Source organism: Pocillopora verrucosa, chromosome 8, assembly GCF_036669915.1.
Source record: "Pocillopora verrucosa isolate sample1 chromosome 8, ASM3666991v2, whole genome shotgun sequence".
Lineage (NCBI taxonomy): Eukaryota > Metazoa > Cnidaria > Anthozoa > Scleractinia > Pocilloporidae > Pocillopora > Pocillopora verrucosa.
Window position 1 is genome coordinate 4625516 of NC_089319.1, and position 23274 is coordinate 4648789.

The following is a 23274-nucleotide window of genomic DNA, read 5'->3' on the forward strand; positions in this document are numbered from 1 at the left end:
CATCTCCTATCTTACACCACGATGAACAATAACCACATAATTATTTCATTATACAAACTTTGGTCTCAGAGAAATGTTTAATAATATCTTTACCTCAAAGGAAGGGACACCTATATTCCAGGGATTAGAACATTTTTCTGGGTCCTGAAGCCTGGTTGTAACGTTCATTCTAACCACTCAAAATGTGACTGATCCCAAAGATTAAATGTACGCTAATCACGATGACAACAGCTTTCACAATACGACCTTTTTTTAATACTTCACATCACTTTTGCCAAAGGATAACAATTCAGATGACGCTTTTTTAGGGGAATAAATTATTAACAAAAGTAAACCTCTTTGTAGGGGACACTCGCTCTGGTCCCAGGGTGTCCTCTGAATGAAGGTTTCACTGCAGTTGGAATAGGAAAATTATGTAAGACTGTAAGAGTCATACTCCAAACAGTTAATCGTGAATCTACTTGTTCGTGTTATGCAGCTGACAAAGCCTTTTTGCATACAATTCTTACAGACCTGCAGAGGGTGTCCCGGCATTGTAATGAAGTGTGGCTGTGATGTTCATAATGTTACAAAGAGCTTTCACGCGTGAATTTTGTAAAAAGCGTGATGTAAACAAATTATGGGAACAACAAGAAGAACGAGCCCCAACATGAGCGGTTGCCGCGAAAATTCCCCCACGGGATTCGTCCAAGTCCGAGATTATGACACCTACCTGATTTACTAACTTTTACTTGAAAATACGTTTCTTGTAAATAACTCGGGTGCTTTCAAAGGTTCCAGAAGTTTTTTTATGGAAAAGTTGGGTAGAATATTTAAATTCAGTTTTGTCAAATAAAAGAAAAATTGGTTTTTTTCGGCCTCTGAAGGTGGGAAGTAACCTTAAAGGCACTATAAATTTCATTGGTGACAGTGCAATTACAAAAAATATCTACATTTACTTGGTGGATTCTACCTCGTGAAAAATTTTCAGTGAAGCACGTTGCTTTGGGATTTCTTATTTCCCAATGCAAACTACAATAATTATTCGGTTAAGTACTGACAACCGCGCTAATTGGATTCTAAAAAGTCACATCAGCACCTGCCAATCACATTCAAGTTTGGCCCATACAAGTAACCCTCAAAATCAAAAACTAATGACCATAATTGTTTTTTAAAATTTAATTTTGGTTTTCTGACAACTCATTAGGATTTTCTGTGACACACTAAAATATATTCCATAAATATTTCTGGTGTTTACACACAATTTTCTGAGTTTAAAAGTAATACAGTATCACAGTTCATTAAGTCTATCCATTTCTTGCTTACTTTAACAAACACTGGCTAACTGCTGCCATCAAAGTCAACCAATCACTGTTTACCCATCTACCAAAATAGGTAAACAATGATCCAGATCCAAACTGAATAAAATCTGAAAATCCTAGCAGATTGATCCAGGCTTAATTAACTAGTGTTATTTCGAAGTCTACTGTGTTTCTATTGAGTGAAAATGCTTATTCATCAATGAAGGATGTAAACACCTCTGGTATCTAATACTTAAGGTAAAATCATAGTTCTAGATAAAAAATGTTGTCTCTAGTTAATTGAAAAAAAAAATAATCCCACCTTAAAATATTTCTTATACACAGCTTTGCTCACAATGAAGATTCCAAAAACTATAACATTATGACAAAAAAAATTGTAAATAATAATCTCTTCCAGAATATTGTTGACAAAACAAAATACTCAATTAGTCCATCGTGCAATCTGTTCATTTGGGTTTGTCTACCCCTGAGGAGGATAGTTTTCAGTGAACTGACTGCATGGTGCCTGGACAATCTGAGTGGAATTGATCATCAGAGGCAAATGATCAGAGTATAACTTCCACTCAGGTTGTGAAAAAAAAAGTATGTTATTCATTTACTTCCACAGACAACAGTCCTCTACTGGGGATTGAACAAGACATCAACATACAAAATCAGCTTTTACTAAACAATTAAACACCACAACAGACAGAGGTTTGTTTTGGTACCAGGTTGTTCACTAAATGTATATTCTATGTAAACAATACACTAAACTATTACTTAAGAGATATTTGATGAATACACTAAAACAACAGTCTAGTAATCAGGAATAAATTACAAACACGAGTAAAATAAAGAAACAATCAAAATTGTCAGTGGTGTGGATGGGAGGGAAACTAAAACTTTTTCAGAAGCTAGAAATAACTTATTATTTGCTTGCTTGCTTGATTACAAATAACATGTGCACAGATTCCAAGGCGGTAATACACTTAACTAATTTCGAAATTAAAATGCATTTAAGGCTACACGAACCATCATGTGACCACTTATTCCAGTTTCAGGAGCAAAAAGCAAAAAGCATTATTGGTACATCAATTGGATAGGATTTCAGTCTAAAAAAAACAGTCTTTACTGAGTTAAGTTGGGCCAGAATGAGAAACATTTATTCAATTAAACATTCTCAGTCATGAAATTTGGAACAAGCGCAGAGTCAGAGCACTCTATGAATCCACAACCTGGAGTTAAATATATTTTATTCTGGCCCTACCATTTACTCAATAAGTACAACATATTAACCTGCTCTCTTCCAGACATTCCATACGATGCACTATGAAAAACCACATCAATCTGATGACTCATAATCTTTCTAAAATCTTATATACTTGTTATAATTATCCCCCGAAAACACACATATGAATCTCATGACATAAAATGATACTTAACATTATCATAAGATTAAAAGAAAAAATTTTCACTTTTATCCAGGATATCACATTATCCTTGGCAAGGTGAAGTGGAAATTATGAGAGAATTCTATAATCTTTAGAAAACACTTCCCGCCGGCTGCCTGGTGTCTGACACAGCAAATTGAAATAACTTCCATGTATTTTCCCTTTGGTAAAATTTAATATTTTCGTATGTGCATAGAACAAAGGCAAGATCCGAATGGAGTTGTTTTAGTAAAATAATCCAAAGTAAATTACGTAATTTACCGATCAAGTCTCTACCTGTTAACACTCCATTTGGTTGTATCCTCGTGTACCGGTACACAAAAGAAGGAAACATTAACGAACTGCGTCATAACTCCATGTATGGTTATGAAAACAATAGGAATTCCCTCGTGTACCGGTACACGAGGACAGCCCCCTCCATTTACTCGTTCACAACTTCATCCTGCGGCCGCGAGATGTCATTTAATACAACCACGGCTCCCATCTTCTTCAGCTCATTCCCCAGCTTGTGGCTAAAATATCCTCCTCCTCCAGTCACGAGAATTTTTCTCCCTTGGAACATACCAACATTCATCTTCAAATTTCCTTCCTAACTCAGATATTCCTTACACTCCGTAATGAACGAGCCTGCATTCAACCAGCTGCGACGTACTTTCGCTGTTGTCATAATCAAAAGTGTGGTGTAATAGTCATATCTTATAACAGCATAGTAGAGGAATTTTCTTTCCCCCCCACCCCCCCCGCCAAATTCTGTCACGTGATAATAAATGAACCAATTAAAATAATTCATTAAACCGAAAGTGATAGGGGAAGGCGGAAATCGACCTGAAATACTACTAATACTAATGTTTAGCGAGGTGTTTCACCACTTAATTTTTCTAGCTATAAGTAATGGTTTCAGCTCCTGTGAAGTGATTCCAGATCGTCAGCGAACTGCAGCTTCAAACTGACACGGAAGGGAAAAGATACAGGACCTTCACTCTCAGTAGCATACCAATGAAGTCTTGGTAAGCCAATTCAAGTTAGCTTTTAATGCATGATGCCTAGAATTCTTACTAAAATGAAAAATTTTGGTAAATACCTGAGAGCGACTCATCACCTCTATTTTCAAACGACTTTTCTGAGACGAATAGTAGACTGAATCATAAATACAAATCGTGTAACATTGTCTTGATCTTTAAGGCTATGTGGTCTTCGCGGATGTCCCTCGCAAAAAATTCTGAAGTAAGGCCTATGCAATTTGTGGTCTGACAAAATTTAGGATTTATTCCAGATTTTATGACAAACATCTTGGGATTACATATTGATTAACAAATAGAGAAGCCTTGACTGTGCTCTGTTCTGTTGTAAAGCACGCAGCAAGCGGCTAGAGCGTCTCTGCACTGCGTCTCGTGTTCCTCCCTACACTTCTTGAGTGCTCTAGCCGCTTCCTAAGAATCCGGTAATTCCCCAAACATCACTTTCAATTTTCCAAAACAAACTTTATTTTCAAAGCGAACAACAGTGATGTCAGCATGCTCTATACTCTCATAAAGCACGCTACGATAAGCCAATTAGAATCCCTGTTAGAATGGTTCAAATAATCTGATTGGCTGTACAAGAATAAAGCTATCAAAAATGTCAAACCATCAAAGTTCTAAAACCACCAAAGTTCACATTCTGGGATAGTTCACAAACTTAAATAGTTCGGCTGGTTGAATTTAACACTTTTGCCTGAAGTTTCTAATACAGAAAGTCTGTAAGTCTCTAATACAGAATCTTAAAATTCATCTGAACTTGAAGTTCACTCAGGATGACAGTGCTGCAAAACTCAGGTGCAGTGACTGATGTGGCTTTCCACTCAATGCATTGGAAAGGATATCAGGATTTTCACCTCTGCTCACATTTTATTAACATAAATTATGGCACCTGATATGTTTACAAATCTTTGTTTGGTTCTTCTGTTGCTTCTTGCCAGCTTGCTTGTTCTGAAATTTCACTCTCAATTATCAAAAAAAAGCTAGAAAGAAGTCTTGGAAAAGGTTGAACATATGTCACCAATTTGGCAGATGGTGTGACAGCTTTAGCTCAGCTCTATGCTCTACTCGCATAGAGCATGCTCTTTCAACCAATGACAGCATGTGTTATATCCGAACTTTATAATAATAACTAATATACATGACAAAACTATGTGACAACTTTTAATAATTCTTATTTACAAGAATGGCATGTAGAATAATTTATTCAAACCCTGCATGTAATCGCTAAACAATTCGTCAAATTTTTAGCACTTTTAAAGTAACCTCTTTTTGGCACTGAGATACATGTACCTCTCCTCTGTATTGTTATCTGAAAACTTAATTTCTCTTTGCTTATCAGAAGGAAGAAATTTTTTCATGGATATATTAGTCAATTAAATTTCACTTGATCAAAAAGGCAACATGATTACTCTGTGATATGCTAGCAACAGTAATTTCCAGTTGTCATCTTATACGGTTGTCTACAGTTAGTAATTTAGGACATTTTCTGTGAATAAGTAATGAAAGTAATTCATCTTTTTTATTTTCATTTTAGCAACTTCCTATTCAATATTTAAGGTTCTTGTGATGTCAGGACAATTAAAGGTAGGATATCAAACAACTGCTTTTGAAAATCACAGCTACTACCAAGTTGCTTTGTTCAATCTGGTGTCCCCTTAGGAGCAAATTACATGCCTGCAGATACAAAATTTGATAATAATATATTAGTGGTATTTACCAAGCAAGAGATCAATATGGGAAAAAAATTATGGGAGAGTAAAATAAGTCCACATCAGTTTAAGATTAAGAGTCCACATTGATGATTGTAGAACATTTTTACTGTGGGATGATTGAAGCTGATGAAAAATATGTTCTAGGTCTCATGTTTCACATTTTTTTAGATGGTAAGTGATCATACAAGTTGGTTAGGGTTGGATAATTTAACGTTTGCCATGTCATGCAAAACCAAACTCTGAATAACTGTAGAGGAAAAAGTTGTGTATGACACTTTTTGCATGGTATCAAAAAGTTACAGATGCAGGTCACTTCTTAGAGTTAATGAGATTATACAGTTGTATCACACTAACACTGATATCCACAACAATTGTTCTTTACTGTTTCATGGAAATTTTGTACAACTTTTGTCAATAAGTTTATCGGCTTTGTGAAGTTACTAAATGAATTGAAAATTCATGTACAATTCCTCTTTACTGTCTCACGGAAATTTTTCACAACTTTTTCTTATAAGTTTATTGACTTTGTGAAGTTACCAAATGAATTAAAAATTAAGAAGTGTCTTTCAAAAGTAAAATAGTTCTTAAAATGAGTTTTTTTTATTATTTCTATAACTCTAATTGAATTTCCTAAATCACAAAAATCTTGTGTTTACAGAATGACACTGAGGAAAGGAAACTGAGAGTAACCCTTTTGAGTGTTGGATGGAAAGCTTCCTGCAATGGAGACTTGACAACCATCAACAGAGAGCTAGCAATACAGATGGCTAAACATCCTAATGTGGAAGTCAGTGTCTTCTTACCTTGGTGTAGTGAAGAGGACAAGAAAGATGCTGATGGTTACAATGTTAAACTCATTGAAGCAGTGAAACTGCCTGGTTTAAAACCAGTTCTTTGGTTAGCCTCTGTACCTGATGGCCATGCCATGGATTGTGTTCTAGGGCATGGAGTAGATCTTGGTCAGCAAATTCCACTCATAAAGAGAAATCCAAATTACAGTAATTGCAGATGGATTCAAGTTGTCCATACTGTCCCTGAAGAAATTGGCATGTACAAAAGCATTTCTGAAGGTCAACAAATGCAGCAAACAGAAATAGAACTATGTAAAATGGCTGATCAAGTTGTGACAATTGGCCCCAAGCTAACTGATGCATATAAGCGCCAACTCAGAAAACCAGATGTTTTTAACCTGACACCAAGCATTCTCTCTGAATTTTCAGATGTCCAGCAAGCAAATGATGAAGAAAGAACATTTTGTGTCTTGGTTACAGAGAGTGGTGATAGTGAAGATTTTTATGTTAAAGGGTATGACATTGCAGTGAAAGCTATTGCTGAGCTAAAGGATAAATCTTACCAACTCAAGTTTGCTTCTAAACAGAAAGGAAAGGAAGATGAATTAGCAAACAAGTTACTTCAGTGTGGTATTGGTCGTAATCAACTAATTATCTGCAGCTTTGATGAAAACAGGGAAACATTAGCCAACTTATTCTCTGCTGTGGATATTGCTATATTTCCCTCAAAAACTGAGGGATTCGGGTTGAGCTCTCTTCAAGCTATATCCGCTGGTCTTCCAGTACTTGTCAGTGGCAACTCAGGAATTGCAGAAGCCTTAAGGAAGGTGCCTCTTGGGTCACAGTGTATAGTGGATTCAGAGGATCCTGCTGAATGGGCCAGAGCAATCAAGGCTGTGCGTTACAAAGAAAGGAATGTACGACTTGCAGAGGCTAGGATTCTTCGCGAAAACTATTTGCAGCAGTTCAGCTGGGAGAAGCCCTGTAATTCCCTTGTTGAAAAGATGTACAGTCTTGCATTTGGTAAGTTTTGTTATCTTGCATTAAGGATGTAGAAGTTTTAATCAAAGGAAAAGTGGTGTAGCAGCCCTCTAGTAACAAGGACCTGCAAGCAGACTGTCATCCAATATGTTTGTTTGGATGATTTAAAGTTTAATTTGATATTAATGGACCTGAAGTACAATTTTAACTTAGACACTTTGCTCTAAATCAACAGATCAAAAATTAAACATCAAAGTTGGTGTGGAACATATCAAACTTGCAGATCATGATGCTTATAGTACAGCTTCAGTTTCAGCTCTAGAGCCAGCAGGATATCAGAAGGCATCCACAGCTTCAGGCACAAAGAGCAAAAGACAATCTGATACAGATTTAGAAGATCTAGAAGTACTCCAAAAGAAAGCCCTTGCCTTAATTGCTATAAATTACCTTAATACTACACCACCTCAGAACAAGGATGAACGCAATGACTTTGAGGAATACTTAGATAAAATGAAGGCCCTCATATTAGATGTTTCTGTCAACAGTTTGGTAATAACAGTAAAGTGCGAATCTCTCAAGAGCTTGGAGGAATTATGGGAAGATTACTCATGCGGCCTTTTGGATAAGATGGTTCGAGATTGTTTTGTGACTGAAAAGATCTTGAAGGAACTGAACCTGGCAGAACTGAAGCTGAAAACAACAATGGACATAGAAGAGTACAATGCATGCAAATTGTACTTTCTTGAGAAGGATGCACTCAGAGGTCAGTTGAAAGAAAGAAAAAGGCCTGGTCCTTTGCAAAAATGTTTTGAAATGATTAAAAACACCAGGCATTACTCATTCAACATAGTGCACAACAGGGTTAACACACATGTAAAGAGGGTCCAAGTTTTGTTCACTGTAGAACCAATTATATCATGAATAAGCTCATGCTGACTATGTAAGCCATGACAATCTGCAGCGAGAAGGGATTTGTTTTCTATATTTTTCCTATATTTTCCTTACTGTCTGGTTGTGTTTGTCTTTGCCCCAAATATAAATTAAGATAAAAACAAGCTGAAATAAAAATTGGCAAGATTTTATTGGAGGAGCTCTAAAAGAAAATGTTACCCATATTTGTGTGTGGGATTTTTACAAAAACAATTGGAGGTGTCTTTCATTGTTTTAAATGTTAGTATTCAATGATTGCCTCATTATTTGTTTTCTTTTAAATCTGATTTTAGGTGCTTCATCTTCTGAATTCCACTCCATAAGTTCAACCAGTGAAAGTCCACATAAACAAGAAAAGCTGGAAAAATGGGAACAGAAGACAAAGATTGTTGAGACAGAGAAACTGAAAGGTGAAAACAAAATTATAATAAAGTTCGGATTTAATGCACGTTTTCATTGGTTGAAAGAGCATGCTCTATGAGAATATAGAGCATAGAACTGAGCTAAAGCTGTCATGTCATCTGCCAAATTGGACCTTTTCTGGGACTTAGGGTTAGTTGTTCTCTAGCTTTTTTTCATTAATTGAAAATGAAATTTTGAAACAAGTGAGCTGGCAAGTAGCAACAGAACAACCAAACAAGGTTAGCTCGGAGATTGCCAGTGAAGCAAGCCTCAGAAATTACATCAACCGCCCTTTGAGTGAACAACCAAGAGCTTGCTCTGATGTCCTCTCTGATGCATTGAGTGGTGAAGGCCACATCAGTTACTGCAACCAAGTTTTATTGCTCTGTCATCCCTAGCAATCTTCTTGTTCCAGTGAATTTGACTGTCATTCTTTTGTAAAACTCGCCTTGAGCAGTTTGTTTACTATGTCATGTGAAAAAGCTTGCTTATTTTTGTGAGCCACAATTCAACTGGATTTCACTGAACATTTCACCTCTGCATTCTGTATTAGAGACTAGAAAAACTTCAGGCAAAATTATAACAAAGCTAGTAAATTTGTCTAATCAAATTCAATTGTGTGAGCGTGCTTCACATTCCTATTGTGCACACTCATGACGTCAGCAAACAAATCCCTCAAGAAAAAACTTTTCCTTTGGGTTGAAAATGTAATAAAACAATTGGTTCATATGTCAGCTGTGCATTCATCGAGATATGAAGCACTTGGGAAGTTTGGAGAGCACTCAAGAAGCTAGAGTTGCTCTCGGCTGCGCCTCAAGCGACTCTTACACATCTTTCATGCTCTCCAAACTTCCCGCGTACTTCATATCTCAATGAATGCACACTGACATATGAACCAATTGTTAAGTGTCAGATTTGACCTGCCATACTATTTAAGTTTGTAAAAAATTGCAGAATGTGAACTTTGATGGTTTTTGACATTTTTGACAGCTTTAGTCTTGTACAGCCAATCAAATTATTTGAACTATTATAACAATGATTCTGATTGGCTTCTTGTAGCGTGCTTTATGAGAGTATAGAGCATGCTCACGAGACTGTTGTTCACTTTGGAATTAAAATTTATTTTGAAAATTGAAAATAATGCGTGGGGAATTTAATGGATTCTTTATTATAAAACAAATAAAGAAGCCTTGTCTGTGCTCTTTTCTGTTGTAAAGCACTTAGGAAGCAGTTAGAGCACTCAAGAAGTGGGGAGAAATACTTGACTACATCTCGTGTTTTCTCTTATTTTTCCCTACACTTCTTTTGTGCTTGAACGGCTTCCTGCGTGCTTTACAACAGAACAGAGCACAGTCAAGGCTTCTCTATTTGTTGATTAAAAGATGCATTAAGTTATTATGGAAAGTTGTTGTGAACAGTAATAACAATTTATTTTTAGTATTCTTTTAAAGAGTACAACTTATGGGAAACAACATACAGCGTATCTGATGAGAAGCTGTGAATGCTTATAATCTCTCCCTGTACTCTTTGCTCTTAGGTACTTCGCCGCTCACAGTAAAACCCACCACTGGTCATGCAAAAGAACTGATAGAGAAAGGGCAGGGGAGGAAAGGTGAACAGAAAGCTCAGTTTGAATTAATTTCTTTAAGTGAATATGTTCAGTGTGTTCAGCTATTATGTCAAGTGTAAAGATGTGTGCTTTTGGGATTAAACATAAGGTTGCAAGGGTCTTTAGGGTAATACTAAACTGACAACTATTTGAAATAATTTTAGTATTCAATTAAAAAGATTAACCTCAAAGAAATTAAAACCCAATTTAGTTTTTCCTAAATTTTGTATTTTACCGGTAGATAAATTTCATGCACTTTATACAGTTGGACACATGTTGGTGTGCTGTGTTTTTAGCTCTCAAATAAAAGTAACACCTTGAATACTAATATTATTGTAAATAATGCAAATTATTCCAAATATGATTGTGCCTTAGTCTCTACTTATGTTAAAGGGAATTTGAGTTGGTTTGTGGAATTAAAATGATATACATGGGATATATATGTGTAAATGAAATCAATGTTTTCAACAGCTTTTTTAAATATATCTTTAACTGCAATTTGGTATGTTTGTTTCTAACTATTTATCAGTAGTAATGCTAATATGTCTCTGTATAACTTTGTTTTTAGGCATGTTTCCTCTCCCTGGATCTTCTACCTTTGATCCTGAAGAAGAACTAGAAGAGCTACGTTTGAAACTTCAAAGAATGGAAGGTGAGTAAAAAGATGCTGTTAAATTAACTTTAATGATAAAACTAAATTAAGAATGCTTTGTAGTTCCCATTCAAAATATTTATTTGGAAAGGAAATTACACCCAATGTAGTTCTCCGTCACTCTGTTTTTTGTTATAAGAGAATATTAAGGTAGTAGAGGCTAGGTCAGTGAAACAGTGTTTAAGGATAAACTTAGTTTTTTCAGTGTTGATCTTAAATTATGCCTTTAAAAACTGACTGTGATGTGGTTTAGATAGATTTTGTACATCAAATACAATCAGTTAATGGCATGTTCGTTTGACTTGTTATCATGTTGCTATTAAAAGTAACACCATGAATTGCTCTATATATTTTTCCCCTTAAGGTTGACCCCTGTTATTGTGGACACCCTGGGAGGGTGATTTAGTGTCTGTAATAGCAAAAAGTTTGTAATAATGGGGTACAAGAGAAATAAAATTTTGTTTTGTTTCTCAACATGTGAAATAAAGTTTCCACAAACCAGAAAAAGATCTGGCTGTAAGGAGAAGATTTCATATGTTTACACCCAATTGAAGAATGGTTTCTCTATTTCCATTTTTCATAATGTCAGTTCATAGTATGCTAGTCATGATTTTGGACAGAGTAAATAAGTGTCTGTAATAGCAAGGAAAAAAAACAAGTGAAAAGTCATGCTGGGGGGCAGGAAAGAGTCTGCATCATTGCAATAGCAAGAGTCTGTTATAGAGGGAATGTATTTCAGTCATTTCTGTATGTGTTTCTCCAGGGGCTGGCTCTTGTCTACAGTGGCAAGGTGTCTGTAATAATGAGGTGATCGCAGGGCTAGAGTCAATTGTAGATTAATCCAAATTTGGCATTGTCTCATTCTCTACTTTAGCTAAAGATGGTATTGAGTTGGCATGCATAATAGTTGTTTTAAACAATGATCATTGGAGTTGTAATGGAGAACTAAGACTATTTAACTTTAACATGACTATAATTGGCTGTTTGCACAGGTATACCTGTTGTTATCTTTTCTGTGTTAAGTAAGCCACTAAATTTCTGTGTAAAGTGAGAGACTGAATTTTGAAAGGCTCTGTATACCTTTGCTCCCAGGTTCTTCATCTCCCCCTCTTCTCTCCACCACTGATCTTGAAGAAAAGCTGGGGAGAGTATGTGAGGACCTTAAGATGCTAAGAATGGAAGGTGAAAAGAAAAATTCATTTCTTATCATTTTTAGGGAGATACTGAACTAGGAATGCCATTAACTGTCCATAAAGTTTGCTTAGGTTTAAAATGAGCTAACATAATTATTAAATAGGTAAAAACCAAACATTTGCGACACTTAGTCATCATCAGGGCAATGATGACCTAATGTTGAAAATGTTTGGTTTTTATTACTTTTTTAATATTTTAGCCATATAAATAGCTCAATGCCTTTGAATATTTTCACCTTTTTTTTTCTAGTAAATATTTTAGAGAGAAATTATTCCTTATCTGAGATATTAACCTTTTCCTGTCTTTATTTTCATCCAAGAATACTGTTAAATACTCTCAGCTTTTATTCAGTAACTTAGTTTAGTTAAGGAACATATTTTCAATTCAGTTTTGCCCCTAAATCCAAAGGTAGTATTGAATTGGCTGCAGCATGTGATAATGAAACAATACTTAGATAGCTAATTTCATTGTTCTCTCCCTTGACCTCAATAGATGTTATTATGCCTTTACTTTTTATATCAGGTGAGGCACTTAGTGCTAAATATATTTCCTTGTACCTTTGCTCTCAGGTGGCTTTCCTGTCCTTCAATTTTCAACCGTTGATCTTGAGAAAAAACTAGATGAACTATGCATGGAGTTTCAGAGGTCCAGAATGAAAGGTGGATATAAAATGTTTATTGATTCATTATCAGAGAGAAATAAATCCAAGAGTGCTATTAAAGGCTTTGACCCTTGTATTGAAATATCACTTTTGAAGGAAAATTGTTCCTTATTTTAAAGAACCTTTTATCTGATTTTATTACTATTGATGAATGCTTCCACTTCTTATTCTAAATAAATGTACATTTTCACAGGAAACTTTTCCTTAGTAAAGATAACCCTGCTTCCTTTATAGTTAATTAGTGAGATTGCTGTCCTATACTTTCAGGTATTATATAAAGTGTTAGCTTTTATATGAATTTTTTCTTAATTTGTTCTTCCTTATTCTGTGCCGTGGCAAAAGGGAGTATTAAGTTGGCTGTGGCTTATTATGATGAAACAGTTTTTCTTAATGGTTGATTTCAACAATGACCATAGGAGATTAATCAGAAAACTGACACTATAACTGTGCTATCACATGACCCTAACACAATGTGCAGTATGAGTCTAATGCCTGTTTTTAACCATTTATGTAAGGTAAGGTGCCGAATGCTAAATAAGTGTATCTTACTGTTTACCTTTCCTTTCAGGTACTTTGCCTCCTCCTGAACTCTTTACTGCTGATCTTGAAGATGAACTTAAAGGACTACGTACAGAACTTAACAGAGTCAGAATGAAAGGTGAGTGAAACATGTGTATTGGCTTCGTTGAACAGGGCAAAAGAAATATGGAAAGTGATGCAAGGAAATGGTTGCACCAGTATTTTAGGCTTTTTTTTAAGTTAAAAGCTGAAAGGTTTTAGTTTTTCATGCAGGACACCTAATTTTATTTTATTGTATAGATACTGATGAAATGCCAGGATTTTTTCTTTTACTCAAAAGTCATATCTTCACCGCGCGCAGTAAAAATGCTATTTTTATCTTTCTCGTGTGAGGATATTGGTGTCGCCATGGTTACTAACATGATTAGCCAATTACAAGAGAGCTTCCCGCTCAGGCACGCGGCCGGTTCTTTTGCTGTTGTAGAATTTTTCTCTTCTTCATTAGAATTTTAATTTTTTGAACAGAAAATATAAATATTATTGTCTTTATTTCTCTTTTATAACTTTATATCCCAGTTTCATAACATTTTTGTGACAGGCATTTTGCGATAGGTGACCACTTTAATTGCACTATTTTGCTGTTTCGAAAATGAATTTAAAAAAAAAGTTATGTAGGAATTTCACCAGTATCTTTAGAATAAACAGAACTTTACATGGCCGCTTGGGGATACGAATTTTATCTTCTCGTGCTGAAAGTATCTCTCACTCGTTCGCTCCGCTCAATCGTGAGAGATACTTTCAGCACGAGAAGATAAAATTGGTATCCCCAAGCGGGCATGTAATGTCCTCTATATCTTCTCTTAAATATCTAAGCCCTGCATCCAACTTACAAAACATCAGCGCCAATCATTACATGTTAAAACATGGAATGATATGTATCTACTCCATATTTAAGGCAAACCCCTCCTCTCATATAATGCTTTCAACCAAGAATGCTGTTAAATTCTCTAAACCATTTTGCTGTTTACTTCTTCTCTCAGGTAGCTCACATCCCCTTGTTTCCACCATTGAAGTAGAACTCGGCGAACTACTCAAGCAACTTCAGAAATGGAGGAAGGAAGGTGAATAAATAATACACATTTAGAGAGAAAATAATCGAAGTTGAATGGTATTAAAATACTTCCAGTTCCCTGTAGAATTACATTACCGCTCGCGTATACGTTAACCGAAAAAGAGAAAAATAAACCATCCGTCACAACGGCTTGGGAATTCAAAATAAATTTACCCTCAGTGTATCGTAATTAGAAGCAGTAGAAGTCGTCCGTTTGTAACCAGTTGTCGCATTCTTAATGCAAACCCACGCGTGAATGTTTATTTCATAGCTTTATCATCGGTGAACATGCTGTTCTCGAAAACCGGTTCGTTCATCGCGCCATTTATTCAAAAACTAATAAGTTCCACTAACTTATTTTAATGGCGTTGTTTAATGGTGTTGTTGAAAAAAAATCAATCATTAACTAAAACAAAAATAATTGATTAGATGAGAAAAATATTACAGTGAATTTTATGGTTAATATTAACGGAAAAAGAATTGTAGGAAAAAGGACTGTAGGGCTGATTTAGACAACCAAAAAAAAGTATTTTAAGCTTTCTGAATGACTAATAAAAAATATATATTTAATATAATTAATACATTAATATAATAAATAGATCCTTAAAACATTGTCAAAAGTTATATATTTCGGCAAAACGATACGATTTCGTTACTTCAGTCGACGGCCCAAAGGTTGAACTATGAATGAAGCGCTGACAACTAGACTTTACTTATTAAAGAATACAAGGAAATTTAGATCTTGTCATGAGCTGTCATAAAAACTTACAATAAAATCACGTGTCGTGCACCGTCAATAAATGATTCGAAAAACGGAAACATCGAAGCTTTTTTTTTTTTTCCTTTTATTCGGGGTTTTTATTGAATGAGGGCAACAGTTCTTTTTCCTTTAATATTTCCCATTAAATTGACTGCAATATTTTTCTTATTATTGTTTTTTTGGTTAATGATTAACTTTTTCCCGCTTTTTCACTCGTGGTCATTTTCCGCTGTTCTGTGTTTTAGGATTTACGGTCATTTTCGGTAAAATTTCCGCACAGCCCCATACTACATTATGCATTCTGTTCTTGGATAGAGAAAACAACGACAAAAACAATACATTGCCATTAGGAAAACAGATTTGTTTTACAATAGTATGGGGCTGTTTTACCTCATTTTCCGCCATTCCGCCGTTCGGCCGTTCCGGCTTTTATGGTTGCCCGAGATTAGGAAGCAATATTAGTGAGTATTCGCTTCGTTACTCACTTAATTATACCCGTGTTTCGATGCCTTTTGTAAGTGACATTTTCCTTCCCAGCTAATTCATCAACAACTCAAATCAAGGAAATCTTCTGCCACTACTCGTTATTCCATAAATTCGCGAAGCGATGCGACATGCGTCAGTGTAGCATTATAGCTACACTGACATTATGTAAATCTTCCGTTGTCGACTCGTCTCATTTTCAAACCTAAAAGTTCTTTGTTTTACACACCAATGTAATGCAAAGGATACTTATAGCACTGAATAACAAAGGCACATAAGTTGCACATTTTTTGCCACCGTGGGCGCAAAACAGTCGTATATGTGCGCCTGACTACCGTGCGTCTGAGCATATGTAATTCGTCTTCGCAGTTAACACATACGCGAGGGGTACTGTATCATTCATAACTCTGAGAGACTACAAACCGAACTTCGTTGACAAACCGACCTGCCGACTAATCAACCCCGCCAAATCCGAGATTGGCAGAATCAGCAAAGCAATCCTCGACAGAAAAATCACGAGAGCAACACGGCATCTGTGATCGAGTGGTTTAAAGACATTAAAAACAAAAAAAAACACAGTTTACTTTGACATCGAAGAATTATATCCCTCCATTAGCCAAGACCTCCTGAACAGAGTACTCAACTTTGCTTCAGCCTACGACGTCACCAACGACGAAGAAACATGTAACACATGCAAAACAGTCGATCCTTATGCACAAACAGCAACCTTGGTAAAAGAAGGTCGATACAACATTTGACGTCCCAATGGGCAGCCACGACGGTGCTGAAACATGCGAGCTTGTAGGAAGCCTTTCTTCCTTTCCCAACTTCGAAACATCAACATAAGACTTTACCGAAACGACGGACTGGCCTTTTCAAACGCCACACCGAGAGAAACAGATGACAGAAAATTTGCCGCGGTTTTTTCGACGAGGCGTCGTAAGAAGTTGTTTCGTGATGGTATAGGAATATTCAACCATCGCACAACGATTTCTCACAACGCCTCGTCGAAAAAATCGAGTAGTTTCTACGCACAATGCACTGGAAAGCTTACTTCTTCTTCAACTTTGATACGACCACTCGCTCTTACGACATATACGACTTCAAGTCTACCAAGAACCCCTCTCGGATCGACTAGTTAAAGGAATTTGTAGATGACATGCTAAAGATGATATTTACAAAACATTTTAAGCATTTAGACTGAACAGTTTTTCAGTTATTCTCAAATGGTTTTAGAGCATTTTTGTTCAAATAAAGGTAATCTACTTTTACTTTTGAAAAAGTAAAAAATCAAACATTTTCAACACTAGGTAAACATCACCATGAAGATTAAATATTCTAGCCATGTAAATAGCTCAATGGCATTAAATTTTTTGATATTTTTTCCAGTAAATACTTTTAAAAGAAATTATTCCCTACCTAAGATATTAACCTTTTTCTGTCTTTACTTTCATCCATAAATACTGTTAAATGTTCTCAGTTATTATTCAGCAACTAAGTTCAGCAACTCCATAATTTCAGTCAAAGGTAGTATTAAATTAACTGTGGCATGTGATAATGAAGAAATACTTAAAGATAGCTTATTTCATTGTTCTTTCCCAAGACCTCTATACATGATATGCTTTAAATTTTCATATCAGGTGAGGCACAAAGTGCTAAATATATTTCTGTGTACCTTTGCTCTCAGGTAGTTTTCCTGTCCTTAAATTTTCAACCATTTGTCTTGAGGAAACACTAGCTGCACTATGCAAGCAGCTTCAGAGGTTCAGAATGGAAGGTGAATATGAAATGTTTATCGATTCATTATCAGAGAGAAATAAATCGAAGAATACTATTAAACACCCTTGTATCAAATTATCACTTTTCATGGGAAATTATTCCTTATTTAAAAGAACCTGTTGTCTGATTCTATTCTATTGATGAGTGCTTCCACTTCTTCTTCAAATCATACATTTTCAAGGGAAACTATTCCTAAGTAAAGATGACATCTCCTCCTTTACAGTTATTAAGTGAGATTGCTGTCTTATACTTTTGGCTATTATGTTAAGTGTTAGCTTTTATATGAAATTTTTCTTAATTTAGTCTTTGCTAATTCTGTGCTGTATTAAGTTGGCTGTGGCTTATTATGATGAGACAATTTTTCTAAATGGTTGATTTCAACAATGACCATAGGAGATTAATCAGAAAACTGACACTATAACTGTGTTATCACATGACCCCAACACAATGTACAGTACTAGTTAAGTGCCTGTTTTTAATCATTTATGTGAAATAAGGCACTGAATGCTAAATACAGTGTATCCTTCTGTTTTCCTTTCCTTTCAGTTACTTTGCCTTCCCCTGAACTCTTAACTGCTGCTCTTGAAGAAAAACTCAAAGAACTACTCACAGAACTTGAGCGACAAAGAGATAAAGGTGAGTGAAACATGTGTATTGGCTCCATCGAACAGGGCAAAAGAAATATGAAAAGTGATGCAAGGAAATGGTTGCACTAGTATTTTAGGCTTGTTTTTCTAAGTAACAAGCTGAAAGGTTTTAGTTTGCCATAAAGGACTCCTAATTATATTATCTTCCCTCAAATATCTAAGTTCTGCATGCAACTTGCGAAATATCTCCACCACTCATTGCATGTTAAAACATGGAATGATCTAACCCCTCCTCTTATATAATGCTATCAACCAAGAATGCTGTTAAATGCTTTATACCATTTTGCTACCTTCTCTCAGGTAGTTTACCTCCCACTATTTCCACCATTGAAGTAGAAGTAGACGAACTACTCAAGAAATTTCAGAAAAGGGGGACAGAAGGTGAATAAATAATGCGCATTTAGAGAAAACAATTGTAGTAGAATGCTATTAAAATATTTCCAGTTCTTGTAGAATTACATTACCGCTCGTGTATACATTAACCAAAAAACGCGAATAAAACGCGCCAAAAATCGCATGCAAATGCGAATTTAAAAAAATTTGCGCGTCAAAAAATTGCACATGCGCGCATAAGCTTGATACGTCTGCCTCGTTAGTATATATGAGGTAATCCTTTTGTTTTTCTATTGTTGGCGGTTTACCGTTTTAAAGAATAGGCTAAATAGAAAAACGAATAGAGAAAAATAGAAAATAGAAAATAGAAATAATAGAATAGAAAAACAAAATGATTACCTCATATATTCTAAAGAGGCAGACGTATCAAGCTTATGCGCGCACGTGCGATTTTTTGACTTGCACATTTTTTTAAATTCGCAATTACATGCTTTTTTTGGCTACAATGTAACAGGACTAAAATACTACACTGCTACCAACGACAAGAAAACTTGTTCGTTTCAATCACCGTTCTAACCGACCTTCCCGATATGCTATTACAAACTACTGCGACTTCATAATAGGAATATATGAATGATTTATCATTTTCCAACGGAATTCTTTAATCAAAATTTGTCACTTCGTATAAAAAAAAAACATCCGTCACAACGGCCTTGAGAATTCGTTCTTGGTAACCAGTTGTCGCATTCTTAATGCAAACCCACGCGTGAACGTTTATTTCATAGTTTTATCATCGGTGAACTTGCTATTCTCGAAAACTGGTTTATTCATCGCGCCATTTATACAAAAACTTATAAGTTCTTCTAGCTTATTTTAATGGTGTTGTGTTACAGTATGGTTACCTGTCACGACTACGCCTTGTTCTTACCCATATCCATATTTTTATCGGAAACCGGATTTGCTTCTCGTTTTAAAATTTGTAAAATCATCGAGCGATGTTCACCAAATTGCTCATAAAAGGGAAGGGAAAAATTAAATGCAGGATACATTTAGCTCAAGTTTGTATAAGACTCGCAGACACGTGCAATTGGACAAAACATCAATACGGCGATACTTATGTCAGTCAACACAGTAATTCAGGACTTTTAGAAAATTGGTGGCTCCTAAAGGAGCCGTTTTTCATTAAAGGAAGCTGTTACCAGGCTCTTCCTTCGCGTTGGACCACAGTAGAAGTAACTTTTCGGAGGTGGCTAATGTATTTACAGCACTCAGCAGCAGTCCCAGAGTCCCTGAACCGATAGATGCCCGCGACAAGTTTGTCCTTGTTAGCTGGCTTGACAACGCGACGCAAGCGAATGTTTTCAGTTCGTGTCAGGGGAGCTTTAAAGGATTCATGTCCGGGCTTTCAGCAGGAGTAGGCCAGTATTTTATGTTATTATCTTCGAATCTTCGTCTTTGACATTGCGATTTGCTATAACTTGACCTTTCATTGTAGTAATATATTGCGCTCCGCAACCAAACAAATCATCACGTGCGATGAGAAATGAAACTGTTTACATTTCTGTGCGTAAACGCTGAAGCGAGCGCCGATTGCAATAAATAAAATGAAACATCATTCACAATCTTAAACGTTATTGCTTCTGATCCTCATCGAAGGTGATCGAGGTAAGTTCAAAGTTTCGAGGAAATCATCAACAGCGATGCGAACACCAAATAGTTCACATTCCGCTGCGTAAACATTCAAGGGAACGCTAATTGCAGTGAAGAAATTGAGAGGCAATATTAGCGAGTATTTGCTTCGTTACTCGTTTAATTATACGCGTATTTCGATGATTTTCGATGTAAGTGACATTCTCGTTCCCAACTGATTTATGCACAACTAAAATCAAGCAAATCTACTGCTACTGTTCGTTCTTCGATAAATTCGCGAACTGAATACTAGTGGATACTACTCCGGCTTTTTATCAGATTGCCAAGGCGTTTTTAATTGTATCCATTTACACCCTTCAGTTTGTTAAGGCACTGCAAACTTTATTGTCCGAGTCAAAGCCATAACTCAGTGTACACATGCAGTTTGTAACTTGGATTTTGTTACTTGAACGTTGAAGAGCCTTTGTGGAAGCTACCTTAGAGTTACAATAATCACATGTGCTACCTGACATTATTAACTTTACTTTATACTGACCTTGCGATTTACTATAACTTGACCTTTCATTGTTGTAATATGTTGCGCTCCGCAACCAAACAAATCATCACGTGCGATGCGAAATGAAACTGTTTACATTTCTGTGCGTAAACGCTGAAGCGAGCGCCGATTGCAATGAATAAAATGAAACATCATTCACAATCTTAAATGGTATTGCTTTTGATCCTCATCGAAGGTGATCGAGGTAAGTTCGAAGTTTCGAGGAAATCATCACCAGCGATGCGAACACCAAATAGTTCATATCCTGCTGCGTAAACATTCAAGGGAACGCTAATTGCAATGAAGAAATTGGGAAGCAATATTAGTGAGTATCTGCTTCGTTACTCGCTTAATTATACGCGTGTTTCGATGCTTTTCGATGTAAGTGACATTTTCCTTCCCAACTGATTTATCCACAACTCAAATCAAGCAAATCTACTACTACTACTACTACTACTAGTTCTTCGATAAATTCGCGAACCGATGTGACATGCGTTAGTGTAACATTATAGCTTTTTTCATAACGTGAGTTTTCCGTTATCGACTCGTCGCATTTTCAAACCTAAAAGTTATTTGTTTTACACAACGATGAAATACAAAGGAAATTTATAGCCCTGAATAACAAAGGCACATGAGTCGCGCATTTTTTCGATCGTGCGCGCAAAACAATCGTATATGCGCGTCTGACTACCCTGAGTCTGAGCGTACGTAATTCGTCTGCGCAGTTAACATATACGCAAGCGGTACTGTAAAATTTTTTCCAGGGAACTCCTGCATATGCAGCCTTCTACTGCAGTAATTATTAACAATTGCTATGCTCATTGGAGGCCTTATACATCAGTTATGTTCCTCCATTGGCACCCAGCACTTAGACGGAGACTGTTTTCACGGGTTGTAAATCCTGGCAACCCAGCCCATGAGGAGAAAACCTCCCATTGCACTAGAAAATAAAAATTGTAGAAGAAAAGGAGCAAAATACCAGTGAAAAGTGAATTTCTTCTTGGTGGATGTTAAAAAATATCTGGCTTCTTAGGATAAGCTCATTCTGGTCCTGGAAACTTTCAAATTTTGCTAAATATGCAAAATTACATGTATTGTTTCATGTTATACACAGTTTGCGTGGTGTGCGCGTGCAGTGGTTTAGATCTGCACAAGTGTCAAGTGCGCGGTATTGTAGTGGATACTACTCCGGCATTTTATCAGATCGCCAAGGCGTTTTTAATTGTATCCATTTACACCCTTCAGTTTGTTAAGGCACTTCAAACTTTAATGTACGGGTCAAAGCCAGAATACAGTGTTCACATGCAGTTTGTAACTTGGATTTTGTTACTTGAACGTTGAAAAGCCTTTGTGGAAGCTACCTTAGAGTTACAATAATCACATGTGCTACCTGACGTTATTAACTTTACCTTATACTATCGCTGGCCACACTTGTGGGTAATATGAAGAGAATCCTGTGTTGGGATTGACTATCTAAGCTTCCCCCTTGGGATTTCCCGCTTAGATCCCAGACAAGAAAAACACTGCGCTAAGGCGACTTACAAATCTCGGTGATGGAGGTGGAAAAAAGGGACAGAAGACTGTCAAAATAAAGACATCATGAATGACTCGCGTGGGTTATTGTGTTACAAACACAGTTGGCTTTCTTTCCGTGCTACTGAAATAAACAAGTCACTCTTGATTCTTAATAAGGCGAAATCTTTTTGTGTTTTTATGGACCTCGAGTTCGTCTTGGTCCATAAAAATACAAGAAAAATAACACGGCCAATATTCAGCCATCTTGACCTCGTGATTGGTTAACAAAACACACACAGACACACACACGCACACGCATATATATGTATATAATTGCTTAGTCAGTCAACCTTTGTACAGGAGGAGGAGTATGTAGGAGGGTCTCAATGTAGTTAACCATTAACCATAAAATGGCAAAAAAAAAATTAGCCGTTAGGCATAAAAATCGACAAATTTCAACTGTCAGTCGTAAAAATGGATTACTGAAAAAATTTTTCTTGAAAATTCTTTACAGATTTTTGCAAGATTTTCATTGGAAGGGCTATGAAAGAAAATTTTTCTAGTTTTTACACTTTAGGTGTTTTTAAAAATAGTTTGAGGTATGTTTATGGTTCAAAATGTTTGTCCTCTTGTAAATCTGGTTTTAGATGCTTTATCCTCTGAATTCCAATCCACAAGTTCAACCAGTGAAAGTCCACAAAAAAAAGAACAACGGGAAAAAAGTGAACAGAAGACAAAGATTATGGAGACAGTGAAATTGGAAGGTGAAAAGGAAATTAAAAAAACTTTTATTAAGTTATATGGAATAATAACGATTATATTATAAATGTTGGAAGAATTATCTCAGTGCAATGATGTGGCATCAATTAATTAATATAATTGTACACAGTTCCAGTTATGAGAACAAAACATTTGGAGAGAAGCTGTGAATTCTAATCTCTCTCTGCATTTTTACCCTTAGGTACTTCACCCCTCATTGTGATACCGACCACCGGTCATGGAAAAGAACTAGAAGAACCTTGGCGAAGGAAAGGTGAATAGGATGCTCAGTTTGAATTATTTTTGAAGTTAATGTAATTGAAACTTGTTGCTCATTATGTTCAGCTACTACCAGTAAGCCAAGTAAAAAGTTGTATTGTATTGCAAGTTATCGACTATTTAATGGTCTTCATGTTTGTTGAGTTTTTCCCTTTGTTATTGGGAAAAGTACCCGCTTTTAAGTGGATTTAGTTGATCTACCCTTAAAACTGATATTAAAGC

At 36.0% G+C, this 23274-nt stretch overlaps 1 protein-coding gene across 2 annotated transcripts in view; it reads left to right on the forward strand.

Moving 5' to 3' along the window:
- The window catches only part of LOC131792876 (uncharacterized), a 70314-nt gene that overhangs the window by 36005 nt on the left and 11035 nt on the right, over nt 1-23274 (forward strand). The window contains exons 1-16 of one of the 2 annotated variants that reach the window (XM_066170857.1): nt 3552-3738; nt 5285-5334; nt 6121-7276; nt 7470-7997; nt 8458-8574; nt 10104-10178; nt 10744-10827; nt 11920-12009; nt 12591-12680; nt 13251-13340; nt 14242-14322; nt 17243-17332; nt 17881-17970; nt 18282-18362; nt 22662-22778; nt 22976-23047. In XM_066170857.1, coding sequence (XP_066026954.1) covers nt 5317-5334; nt 6121-7276; nt 7470-7997; nt 8458-8574; nt 10104-10178; nt 10744-10827; nt 11920-12009; nt 12591-12680; nt 13251-13340; nt 14242-14322; nt 17243-17332; nt 17881-17970; nt 18282-18362; nt 22662-22778; nt 22976-23047 — 2779 coding nt within the window. In that variant the 5' untranslated portion in view covers nt 3552-3738; nt 5285-5316. Of the gene's footprint in view, nt 1-3551; nt 3739-5284; nt 5335-6120; nt 7277-7469; nt 7998-8457; nt 8575-10103; nt 10179-10743; nt 10828-11919; nt 12010-12590; nt 12681-13250; nt 13341-14241; nt 14323-17242; nt 17333-17880; nt 17971-18281; nt 18363-22661; nt 22779-22975; nt 23048-23274 lie in introns of those variants that run through there. The other variant, XM_066170856.1, reaches the window with a different exon arrangement.